Source organism: Delphinus delphis, chromosome 2 (assembly GCF_949987515.2).
Source record: "Delphinus delphis chromosome 2, mDelDel1.2, whole genome shotgun sequence".
Classification (NCBI taxonomy): Eukaryota; Metazoa; Chordata; class Mammalia; order Artiodactyla; family Delphinidae; genus Delphinus; species Delphinus delphis.
In genome coordinates, this window is record NC_082684.1 from 46396418 (window position 1) to 46409928 (window position 13511).

Sequence of the window (13511 nt, forward strand, 5' to 3'; positions counted from 1 at the left end):
TGGGGAGAGGAAAGGGTATTATTATACAACACAGGGAATTTAGCCAATATTTTATAAGACCTATAAATGGAGTATAATCTTTAAAACTTGTGAACTACTATGTTGTACACCCGTAACTTACATAATATTGTACATCAACTATACTTCAATAAAACAATAAAATTCCCCAACAGTTGGGAATTGGCCAGACCCGATTCCCCCAGGGTAAGGACCCCAGGATCTTACCCACCTGGGTGCAGGGTAGGACTGTGCATCTCAGCTCCCTTGAAGTCAGATGTGGCCATGTGACTAGCTTTGGCGGATGAAGGATGAGCTGCCGCGATACTTCTGGTGGAAGCCTCACCCTTCTTTTCCTCTGCCGTGGCAAACATCAACACTCCAGGTGGTGGCAGTTGTGCCGGCCTCAGTTCCAGGGTGAGCTGTGTGGAGTAGCGGCCCCAGCTGAGCTGGGGTGGACGCGCTGCTCAGTGAGAAATAAGTCTTTGTGGTTGTAAGCCACTGACATTTGGGGGTGTCTGTTACTGCAGCATAATCGAACTTACGATGACAGACGCGTGGATAATCAGATGGATATTTTCAGGCTGATGGATCCTTCGGCTAATGTGTTATATATCCCAAGAAACAACATGGATTAACCTAATTAAAGTACAAGTCATTTCCAAACCTGAGTCTTTGTGGTAGGCATTGCAAGCACAATTGCAAGTTAGTGGGGGGGGAGAGATTTGGGAAGTGGCTCTGAGCCTGCTGAAACCCCACTGCTTACTCTGCCGGGCCTAGAGGATTCCCATAGGTAGGGCGTCCAAGGACTGTGAGGGTCAGGTGCTTAGTTCTCTAATGAGTGAATGGAGACAGCTGCCTTCTACCCTCATCTTCTAAAGAGGCAGAAGCACGGTCACAGACCACGTCGGTAAAAGAGGAGAAGCAGGTCCCTTTAATGGGTGGGTCTCACCCTTGGTTGTGCATCAGAATTACCTGGGAGCTTAAAATCCCCGCCCCCGGGTCACGCCCCAAACCATCCGAGTCTCTGGAAGTGGGATCATCTTGAGCAGCTGGTGAAGCTCCCTACGTGATCTGTGTGTGTTCCAGGCTGAGCACCACAGCCGTGAAGGCTCCTCGTCCTCCAGCAGGGGCCATATCTTAACCAATGTTTGAGGCAGTCATTTTATAGAATTCTCCTGCCTATACCTGTGGCCTGTGTCTCAGGCTGCGACAGACGTTGGAAGGAAAAGGCCTGGAGATTCACCGCAGTCTCCTAAGTGCAAGTGCTCACATGGGGAGATCTCGGAGCCTGAGAGCCAGCCATGGTCCCCTCCTAGCAGGATTTGAGAGTAGACAGACCTGGACTTGAACCCCTGCCCTGCTCTTCCCCATAACAGTTCTGTGACCTCGGACAAGTTGCTTGACATCTCTGAGCACCAGTTTCCTCGGCTTCAGTGTGGGGATAAGCTAATACCAACCTAACTGGCTTAGCACAATTTTCTCTGCGTAACTACCAGCTAGTTATTATTTCTCCCAGGTGACTTTTCTTGAATGATGAGGTAGGTCCAGTAGTATAACAAATTCCATCTGCTGCCCTTACCTGTAGCTCACTCCTTCAGTGGTGAATGGAACCTCGACTCCCCAGCTGCCCTAGTCAGAAACTGGGGAGGATTCTGGACTCTTCAATTTCTCTTTCAATCCCCACATCCAGTCCGTCATTAACCATGATGCTGCTGCCCGCTAAGAGTCTCATAGATCCATCCAGTTCTCCCTATCCCTCCCGCCACTCACTCAAGCCTGTGCATTGTCTGAATAATGCAGTAGCCCCTGATGGGTCTCCCCAGCGTCACTCTGCCTCTCCTCAAATCCATTTCCCAGAATGTAGTCAGAGTGATCTTTCTAAAATATAAACCTGCCTATTAGATATGAAAGCAAATTTTTAAGTTATAATAATTAAAACAGTGGGGATGCTGGTAGATGAATAGACAAACTTATCAATGGAAAGAAAAAAAGTAAGTCTAGAAATAGCACAGAGGAAGTTGGTATATTACAAAAGTGACATTTCAAATCAGTGGAGGAAAGATAGATTATTCAATAAACAGCATAGGCACAACCGGGTAGCCATCTTTGCATAGAAATAAAATTGGATCCTTACCTCATACTTTACACAAGGAATGGTTCAAATGTATAAATGTAAAAAAGTGAATCCATGAAAGTACTAGAGGAAAACATAGTATATCTCAAAGCAAAAAGGGCCTTTTAAAATAAGATTCAAATACAGAAGCCAAAAAAGAAAGGATCAAGAAATTCAAGTACATTAAAAAGATTCTCAATGGAAACAATCACTATAGGCAAAATCAAAAGACAAACTGGGAAAAGTATTTTAACTCATATCACAGACCAAAGGTAATTTCCACAATATAAAAAGAGCTCCTACCAATTATTAGAAAAAGACCAACAACCTGATAGAAAATGGGCAAATATATGGACAGACCGTTCATAGGAAATTACAAATGACTATTAAGCATATAAAAATATGCTCACCCTCTCAAATAAGTGAAATGCAAATGAAAAGGACATACATTATTTTTCACCTATTAGATTGGAAAATATTCTTTAAGTTGGTGACATAGGAATTGCTGAGGGTAAGAAATAAAGCACTGTCATCCATTGCCGCCAGATGTATAAGTCTATGGAAGACAACCTGGGAAGAGTTAGCCAAATGACAAATGATAAAGCTGATTGTTATCAGCTTGGTGAGGCTCTAGTACCAGTTATTTAATCAAACACTCATCTAGGTGTTGCTGTGAAGGTATTTTGTAGATGTGGTTAACAGCACCTATAGTCAGGTGACATCAAGTAAAGGAGAGTGCCCTTGATGAGGTAGGTGGGCCTCATGCAATCAGTTAAATGTCTTAAGAGCAAAAACTGAAGTTTCTAGGAGAAATTCTGCCTCAAGACTGAAGCATGAGTTCCTGCCTGAGTTTCCAGTCTTCTGGCCTTCCCTACAGATTTCAGACTTACCAGCCCCTACAAATGAGTAACTGCTTACAATAAGTCCCCCATATCTCTCTATCTATCTATCTATCTATCTATCATCTATCTATCTGTAATTTATCTATCTGACTGGTGTTTCTCTGGAGAATGCTGATATAATACCCTTTAATCTAGCAATTCCACTTTCCCACTTGTGGGAACACTTGTACACATGTGAAACGACCCATGTACAATGTATTTCATCATAGCAGTGCCTGTAACAGAAAGAATGAAGGCAGCGTGAGTGCCCATCAACACAGGACTGGTGAAATCCCACTAGCCCAGAGAGTCGAGCCCTGCGCAGTCATCAGAAAGCATAAGGCAATGATAGAGAGTGGTTTGCAAAACTGATCTAAGCGGGGGGGGGGGCGGGGGGGGAGAAAAATAGCACACAGTGACAAACACTGGGCACATTGTGCTCTTTTGTGTGTAAAAAGAGAAAATATATCAGTGTTTGTAAATGTATAAATATCTCTTGGTGGCTACAGAAGAAACTAACTCTGAATGCCTGGGGGTGGGGTGTGCTGAGGGCCTGGGGCAGGAGGGAGTCTTTTCACTTAGGTTCTTTGTTCTACAAAACCAAAAACCTCATATGTGATCACATTGCTGGCAAGCAAGGGCAGCTACGGTAGTTAAGGTGGAGTCTGCACTTTTCACCACTAACAAGGCCCTTTATGACTCTGCCACTGGCGCCAGCTAGTCCCCAGCCCTTAAACCCACCACTCCCCATTCTCCGTTCCAGTCGTCTGTTTACTTATTTCTGTTCCTCAGATTCACAAGCTCTCTCTTGCCTCCAGATCTGGAATGCTCCCAGGCTCTCTCCAAGAACTACTTTTCATTGGGGTTGCTTCCTGTCTTCAGAGGAAGCTGGGAGGCTTGGTGGGTGTTTGACTTCCGTCTGCTGGGAAGAGAGCAGCAACCCTTATACCCCTGCTGCCCCCTTGTGGGGGGCTCATATCATTCAGGCTAAAAGACTAAAAAGACCCCCCAGGGGTCCTGATGGGGCATCTCAGGTTTTCTATGAGTGGCACAGGACAGATGGCTCACTGTCACTGGACTTTTCCTACTGGCTCCAGAAAGACCTTGGTGCTTGTCCCCTGCAAAGTATCCTCTGTTTCCAGACATGCAGCTGGTCAGCACCTGGTCCCCAGGAAATCCTGTTGTAGGAGGAAGACAGCAAAACTGGGGTCTGTTTCCTGAAGCCTTTTCTGGGAGATGGGTTGGATCTGAACACTTTGGAAGCACCTCTGGATAAATGCAGTGACCGCAGGTGAACGAGGGCTTGGGTTCTGTGTCTTAGGAGAGCAAAGTGGAGTCAGTTAGGAGATGAAGCCATCTAGACCCCAAAGCACAGAACGGGAGAAAGCACATAGGGTGTGTTTTCTCCGCCCCGGGTTGGATATGTGCATTTGGTAATGGAGGGAGGGAAATGATGTCATGTATGCATTTTATTTCTCTCATCCACAATTTGCTGTCTTTGGACATATTCCATCTTGGATGACTAACACAGTTATAGGTCAATGCCAAAAGGGACTCAGTCAGGTAGAGGTACTGGAAATCCATGTTTAGCTTTTTCCCAGTGAACAGATCTGGGATAAGCTTAACAGAAAGCAAAGTGGAGAGGTCCAATTGGACAGATTTGATCTTGGGGTTTTGTAGGTTCGTCTGACTTCACTCCAAGCCTGTTAGAATTTTATGGCATGGAAAACTGGAACTATCTCCCAAGGATGTTGGCACAAACAGGGACACCCAGTCCCGGCTGTGGTCCCCACAGGGAGGTTTAACTGGAACCTTTCAGCTGTCTTGAGTTCCAATAGCTCTGGTGGGACCGTTTCACTCACCAAAGCTCCGATTTTGTTTCTCCTGGATTGGACTTAAAAACATAAAACCTCAAAAAACTGTGGAACACACTATTTAAAAACATGCGCTCTGAGTCAAATGTCAACACAAAGCTGTCTTTTTATAAAGTCTGAGCTTTATAACGTTGCCAAAATATTTCTCCGTGGGTTTTAAAAGTTGAAGTAGAAACCACTGAAGAATGAAAAATATTCCTTGGAGGAAATTCTCAGTCATCAAATGGCCAGGTTCATATCACAGAGAAGTCACTGTCTGTGCACAAGGGCCCCTTGGGCAAGGCTGGTGGGCTGACACCCGGGAGGACAGGGAAAGATCACGCGCTCCAGCGGAGCCCCTTGGTCATAACTGAGATGTCGTGCTGACGTTTGCCAAAGTTTGCAACTTCCCAGGCACCCGCATTTCCTACTTTATGTACCTGTGTCCCAAATGTGTGGGCAGACACCCCCCCGCCCCCCCCCCCCCCCCACAGGGGGGCCACCCTCCAGTCTCAAGACACTGGGCCAGAAACTGAGAGGAGGAGCATGAAGACCACTGCTCAAAGTTACCATGGAAATGGTGCTCTTTCACGTGACCCATTTCCAAGCCCTTTAGGTTTGGGCTCTAACCTCCCACCACTGGTCCCATTACCGTCTGGACCCTCCTTTTCCTTCCCTGCTGACATGTCCCCTTTCTCAAGGATTGCTCTTTTAGCTCTTAGAAATGCCCAGTGAACAAAGCCCTTGCCACTTTTTTAAAAGATTTTTTTTTGATGTGGGCCATTTTTAAAGTCTTTTCTTGAATTTGTTACAATATTGCTTCTGTTTTATGTTTTGGTGTTTTGGCCGTGAGCCATGTGGGATCTTAGTTCCCTGGCCAGAGATCGAACCCACACCCCGGGCATTGGAAGGCGAAGTCTTAACCACTGGACCGCCAGGGAAGTCCCAGCACTTGCCGTTCTTGAGCCAATGTCTATGCATCTCTCAGATGTGATGTGATGGTTACTCCTCTGCTGTATTGCAGGCATTGTTAGCCCAGGGGAGGGAGATGTTGGCGTCAGGATTTCCACCATCTCATCCTCAGGGCAATCTCCCAGTCTGATTTTGCAGGCTGATCCCAGAACTTAGGGAGCCAGAACAGGACTACTTTTTAGCAATTTGACAAAATAATTTTGTCTTTTGAATCTAGCATGAGATTGGGGGATGGTGATTTTTTTTCTTTTATTTTTCTTGTATTTTAAAAAAGAATTAGACTATGTGGGTTGGAAATAAACAGCCACCCCCTACAACTAAAATTCACAGATGGTTTGAGAAGCACCGAGTGAGCTAGGCCATCCTAGAGCCACAGTTAAGCATCTAGAGGCTGAAATGCCCAGGGAAGGGGTAGTTTTCAAGTTTTGTGATGTGTGGATGGAAGGTAGAAAAGGAGAGTGCTTGTAGAAGCCTGTGGAACGGTATCTGTGAGATCAGTGCCTGCGTTTGACGTGCTCGCACAGCTCACTGGGAAAAGGGGCCTGGACAAAGTGTGGGCTGACACACTGTGCTTCAGTGGGGACCAGACCCACCCTGACTGGTCATCTTTCTTAGAGGATTAGGTTCTGGTCCTGGATGAGATTTTCGATACCCCCAGGCCCTCCCCTCAACCCCTGGGGACAATAGGTCTTGGGCGGATCAGGAGTCGGGGCTACATATAGATGTAGTGAGTGTTCAAGGGACAAAACCAAGGTACTTTCACAGGAGTTTGGTCCCTTTTTCTGTTCCCCTGGGCCGCCATTCTCATTAGCTTGGAGAGTATGAGTTGATTGTACCCATCTGTGCTCCTTCTGGATTCCTGGCTCAAACCCATTGCAGCCTCTTCCGAGCCAGTACGCTATATAGATATTCATCCCCCTTCAATAAATGCAATTAAATCTCTTTTTGGGAGGGACTGCTAGGGGGAGTCCTGAAAACTTTACTACGGGAGTAACCTTTTCTCTAGGATTGAACATTCCATTACAAAGACGGCTGACAAAGAGCTACAGCTCTACTGATAAAAACTGCGGGGCTTACCTGGTGGCGCAGTGGTTGAGAGTCCGCCTGTCGATGCAGGGGACGTGGGTTCGTGCCCCGGTCCGGGAGGATCCCACATGCCGCGGAGCTGCTGGGCCCGTGAGCTGCTGGGCCCGTGAGCTGCTGGGCCCGTGAGCTGTGGCCGCTGAGCCTGCGCGTCCGAAGGCTGTGCTTCGCAACGGGAGAGGCCACAACAGTGAGAGGCCCGCGTACCGCAAAAAAAAAAAAAAATTGCTAACTAACCCCGTTTTGGGCACCGTGCTGAGCCCTTTATGGTCCCTCTAATCTCACAACTCTCTTATCTCCCCTCATTCCACACATTTCAAAAGTGAGGCTCAACTTTTCTCTTGTACACTAACCTCTCCTCTCAGAATACCGAGATAGAGCTCACCTGGGTTATGGGAGTTTAACTGCAGGAGGGATTTCATTGAATGTCTCAGCTTACGAGGCATTTCTTCACATTTCCAGGGATCCTTTTGGATCTTGTCAGTCTCTTCAGCAGCTTGAGCCTGGTGGAAAGGCAGTCACCGGATGGTCCCTGTCACAATGTTAAGCCGTGGTTGCCTCAGAGAAATCTCAGGTTGCTAGGTTTTGGTGGTAATAACCTCTGTATCCTATGTTTTATTTTGTCTTTACCTTTCCTTCTTTCTTTTATTTTTTGGACTAGAGTTTTAACTACACAAACCTTGAGTGTCATAGGTCAAAACCCAAACCAAACCCAAGGCTCAGAGAGGTTAAGTAACTTGCTCAAGATCACACAGCCAGAGAAGGCTGGAGCCGAATTCAAACCCAGGTTTGTCTCTCCAACCGTATGCTTAACTGACACATTATGTAGAATTTATATTAATGTATATTATATATCTTACTGGAATTAGAAGTATTAAAATAAGATTCAAGCCATGTGTATTGAAAACCCCAAGGCTCCAAGGAGGCTACTGTTCATGCTGTGGTTAAGGAGTAAAATAGGATTTCAAAGGCACTGAGGGTGGAGAGCAAGCTATAAACAGTACCACCTGCAAGGTTAGTTTTTATTTAGAAACATGCCCCTAAGTCAGGTGATACATTTATTGGTTACTCTGGGCACAGATCAAGCTGCATAAAATTTTACACCTCTCTTCCTACCTTTTTTGTTAAAAAAAAGTAGCTCATGGTTGGAAGACACAGTTTTCATAGAATGGTCAGGGGGGAACAGTTTACAGGGATGTCAGGCTTATTCTTCCTGGCTGGCTTATTTCTAAGATTCAGTTCTTGTTTTCTAATCGATCATATTGACGAAAATGAAAAAAGACACACACCAGTGTTACAAAACCTTGTATTAATCATTTCCCTTCACTTTCAATATAACGTTGATATGAAATATAGCCATGATTCTTAGTTACATGGGAGGAAATGAGTAATAAATACATTGTAGCAAGTTTAAACCACAAGGGTGTTTCACTGGTAACATTTGAAAACTGTACACTTGCAAAGAACAGCTTCTTCAAACATTAGTATATCTGTATATCAGTAAAGCTTTTACATGTAACAAACATGCTATTTCCATATATGACAAATTTAAAAAATATGCATTGCTTGGCAACATGAACTAGGCAAAAATAGTTCTTTGTTCACTAACTTTATACAGGAAAACAGGACGAAAGGCATGCATGTACAATAGGGATGTCTGCATGGGGCATGCAACAAAAGAAAGCTTTTTAAAAGTCAGCTTACATTAGGCATAAATACATGAGGGTTATATATTAATAAGGGAGGAAGTCTTCTGTTTGACATTATTAACATTCCTGTTTTCTTCCTATTCCTCCCAGAGGAATACACATTCACCTTTAAGTAAAGATAAAGGAATTACAAAAAAATAAAACTCACTTTGCAAACATCTCTGATGACTTGTAAAACAAAAAATCAACATTAGTGTTATCACAGCCCCATGTGCAAATTATCCTTCCCCAGGGCCTTCTTGTAACAGGCACACCTGAACGCCTTGGTTAGGCTGTTTCCCTGCACCCAAGCTGGGGCCACCTGCCCAAGACATCCCCAGAGGGCCACCGAGATGGGGGCTGCTTTCTCCTCCCCTTGCTGCCCTTCTGGTTGTGCGCCTATGCGTTCAACCCAGCTCAGCCCCCAGGCCAGGCTCTCAGGGAGATCCCGGTTCCAGAGGGGGAACGTGCATCTACAAACCTTGCACTGGCAGTAGCTACAAGAGGGGCAGAAGAACAGAAGACCCGGAGAAGGCTCCCATTCCGTAAAAGGCAGCCAACGACACCTCAAAAGAAAACCTTGTTTCCCTCAGTGTCTCTTCAAATGAATGGGAGAGGGGGCCCAGCTCTAGCTCCAATCCTGAGTACCAGAAAGGGACCGTCAATACACAGCATTGGAGAGCTTGGTGCAAACAGCCGCCCTCTTCAGGGCATTGATTTTGCTTGCTGGCCCTTGGTTTAAAAAGTGAAACTCAAAAAGCATGTGGAAAACAAAACAAAACATATCAGCAGCAATGTTTCATTTCTTGTACACAGTTCATGTGTGTCTTCCTACTGTTTCTGGTAAGAAACCACTATGAATAAAAAGCACCAATAAAACATCATACATGATAACAATATCGTAGAACACCACTGTCCCTGGGACAATGTAGAGATGTCAAATACACACTGCTTAAATCAGAACTAGGGGAGAAAAAAACCCATGTAGTGAAATAGATTTTACTCTGAGATTTTTAATGTTTACTATTTACTTAATATAAAACAGTTGCATTTGGGGGTCAATGGGTAAATACAAAAAAAGGCACTGCCGCTTTATTACTCAATATCCGACTTCACAGCCTTCTATGCATGCAACTGTTTGATTTTTTTTTTTTTTTATAAATAAAGTTCTTTTGCTTTAGGATTTTTAGATTGAGCTGTATACCTGCAGTCAACACAGGACTCAAAACAAGGTGGGGACAGGCGCCTAAAATTTATCAGAACAGTCAACTTAAAAAAAAATTAAAACACTAAGAGCAGAACACAACTAAGTAGATAAATCTATACACAGTCAATGAAAAATAAGCTTTTCTTTTAAAAAAAGAATTATGTTGTTATTAATAACAGACTTTATCATGGTTACCAGCCATAGCAAGTTAATAAGTAACATATCCAAAATAATATCTCTAATAATCAGATAACCATTGTTTCTATATTCAGTGAAGGAATAAATAGAAATTCAGATTTGCAAATACTTTAAGGTCTTCATCCTTTTAAAGGATTCATGCTCATGTGATTGTGTTCACAATCTGTTTTCTGAACAACCCGAGTGTTTATGGATATACGTGTTTTGCAGCAGATCTGAATGCTTTTTAATTTCTCCACAAGATGTGTTACACCATTGTTTTTTTCTTCCATTAACGTTCTTAGCATCCAAAAAACACCTTCGCAAACCCTCTGGTCTTGCCTTTGGCCTTCAACATCTTTGACTTGTCCTTCCTGGCTCACACGATTGTCCATCCCAACACATTCCCCAAGTAACCCTAAGCTTGCTTAGAAAAGGGGAGTGGAGGATGAATGTTAATGGCACTTGGTTAAAACATATCAACTAAAAAATGCTGCCTCTTTCTGCAAATGAATTTGCATCTTTAGAACATAGTCACCCATGGAGAGCCCCCCTTTTTTATAAAATGCAGTGCAGGATGTTGTGGATTCAATGTTCTTTGCTTGCTAAAGGCTCTCTGTGGTTAAGATGTTCCCACATTTTAGACCTTAAGAAGACTTTGCAAGCTTCACAACATCCAAGGCTGTGTTGGGTGTACGTTTTCAATCTTGAAGGTAGAAGAAAGCTGTTTGGATTTCATTAAGGCCTTTTAAATTGTATTTACTTCATTATTTTAAAACATAACCCCAAGCAAACGCAGTGATTTTCATGGTCTGATCTCTTTAATTTTGACTCTGACTTTGCTAAAAAAACAAACCCCCAAAATGGTACCAGACACCCATTCAATAAACAGGCCTCCTACCATCTCCCTGATCTCGCCTCTGGCTGAGCTGTCGCACCATCATTTACACAACCCAATTTTCCAGCGCAGAGCACAGCTCCTCTTGGATCTCCTCTAATACCCTCTATTGCATCAAATTCCAAACGTAGTCTTTCTTGCCCTTAAGAAATAGAGCTATTACTTTTTGGTAGCGTAGTTTGTTAATCTCTCACCATGTTAAGTAGTAGTTTTGTCTCCCTTCCATGCGGGTGGATAAATCAGCCGACAACACAGCAAATCCCTGACGTACGTGATAGAATCATCATTTCCATCATGAAGTCGACCTTTCTCACATCTTCTTCCACTGCCCACCTGGGACGTCTCCCCGCAGCTCTCTCTGCCACTTGCTGACTGACCGTTTATACACTGTTGCCGGACCTTGCTCTTTTCCTCCTCTTCCTCAGCGGTGAGCGAGCCAAGGGGCTGCAGCCCCCAGGCTGGGGTTCCTGCGAGCAACCCCCCCAAAAGCGGCCTTTTGAGCTTATTATCTGGGTATTAAGGCCTCTTGCTAGGGAAAAATATCCATCCTTGCCTTTTCTCCTCCAGTGAAACTTGTACACGTGTGTGTGTGTGTGTGTGTGTGTGTGTGTGTGTGTGTGTGTGTGTGTGTGTGTGTGTGTGTGTGTGTGTGTGTGTGTGTGTGTGTGTGTGTGTGTGTGTGTGTGTGTGTGTGTGTGTGTGTGTGTGTGTGTGTGGAGCGAGGCCAGGACTGATAGGATGACACCCCATGGTAGGGTGGGGAGAAAGAGGTTCTCCGGGTGAGAAGCAAATCCACGTAGAAAGGGCAGCAGGATTCCTTTAGACTCCCTAGGTGACTGCGCGCAATCCCATAACCGATCACATGGTGGCGCCCTGCCCAGTGCTCCGCCCACTCCAGCCACATCCTCAACTCCACCTACACACTTCTCCCACCCACAGGTGGGAGACACAACTCAGGCCTACGTGACAGCTCCGCCTTCCCGAGAAGCAGAGCTTGGCAGCCATTTAAAAAGACAACCCTGCTGCTATTATAAAAATAGAGGAAAAAATGAATCCATAGCAACAAATCCTTTACAAAAACCATAGTATGAAGAAAAGTTCTAGCCCAACTCTTTACACATTATGTACCCTTTAAAATTGTTATGTAAACAATACACAAATCAAAGTTTATCTGAAATTTTGTTGGAGGGAATTTCTCCCTTCCTGCCCCCGTTGTCATGTGGACTTCTTCTGCGGCTGGATTTCAAGCAGGGGCCTCAGGGAATCCAATCAGGGGAGACATAAAAGAGCGAGCCGCCGTTGTGCTTTGGTCGCAGGCATCCGTGCTTTCCTCCCGGGGCCTGACTCTGAAGGCAGGCTTCTGAGAAGGCTCCCAAGGGCTGGGGCTTCTGCCTCCCTCCCAAGTCTCTCATCTCTTTCCAAGCGGTACCCTCTTTATTTTCCCCCTCATTTCCATCCAAGAAGCCACTTGCATTCCCTCCACCCGTTCCCAGTCCTATGTTTCCCTTAGAGATCCCTCCCCATGCCCCACACCAAGCCATCCCACGACAGAAACAAATGACGAAATAACCAGTCCCAGGTCTACTGATATGTTTACAAGGACGACCTACGCTCTCACAAAATCAAAATGGGAGAGGGACCAGGGGAAAAGAAATGGCTGCAAAGTATCTTGGAGGATTCTGTGCAACCCTGAAGATGGCTAACACTGGACCCGCAGCAGTCGATTTCACGGCCAGCGCGGTCACTCTCATCTTCAGCTCTAGATTGTGGAGGTCCGGTCAACCCCGTCTGGGAGAGAAAGGAGGACACAATGGGCACAGGTGAGCAAAGTAATTCCATTCATGCCCACCGATTCCAGCGTCATGCATGTTGGACCTCCCAGTCTCTGAGGACAGATAAGGGTTAAATTCATCCATCCATCCATTCACTCATTCTTCACATACCCACCCACTCAACATAGCTATTTTTGCCAGGAGCCATACTTAGCCTGGAAACCAAGATGAAAAGACCTAATCCTCACACTTGGTCCAAGTATATATATATCCTAGACAGGACACAGACATGTACACTGACAATGACACATGAGGGATGGTTGCTGTAATGGAGTATGTACCAGGCACAGCAGGAACAAGGGGAAGGAGTGTTTAGGTTGCCCTTGGAAGTCAAGGATGGTTTCACAGAGAAAGAAAATGACTTTGTAGATGGTCTGGTAGGAGAAGAAAAGAGGAGGCAGGAGAGTATTAGGGTGGGGAGGGCATACAGCTCATGTACAGGCGTGATGCTGCTCATCAAATGGTGGGCGGGGGGGCGGGCTGGAGGTTTAGGATGAAGGACAGGAGGAGTGACAGGAGATACGGCAGAGAGCCAGCTAGGTTTTGCAATACACATGCAGGTGGACCTGTCCAGCTCATGTCCCTTTCTTTGGGAACATCTCCCTTTCCCCCTGAGTCCCTGCTGAAAGGCCAGGGATGAGTGGTGGTGACTGTGATCTCTGATCACAGCTGAGCAGACCAGGGGGATGCAACTGACCCAAAGTGATCCAGATCCTCTGTCTCAAGAATCTGATCGGGGGCAGAGACACCAGGGTGAGATTTTTTTTTGGCACCTGGAACTGAAAGATCTAGTGGACATGGAAGAGT

At 45.3% G+C, this 13511-nt stretch overlaps 1 protein-coding gene across 4 annotated transcripts in view; it reads right to left on the bottom strand.

Annotated features, from left to right (window-relative positions):
* Positions 1-7948: 7948 nt before the first annotated feature.
* Positions 7949-13511, bottom strand: part of SAMD4A (sterile alpha motif domain containing 4A) — a 236884-nt gene continuing 231321 nt past the window's right edge. For 3 of the 4 annotated variants that reach the window (XM_060004532.1, XM_060004531.1, XM_060004533.1), the window contains one exon: positions 7950-12660. In XM_060004532.1, the coding sequence (XP_059860515.1) occupies positions 12632-12660 (29 nt within the window). In that variant the 3' untranslated portion in view covers positions 7950-12631. Of the gene's footprint in view, positions 12661-13511 lie in introns of all 4 variants that reach the window. The other variant, XM_060004534.1, reaches the window with a different exon arrangement.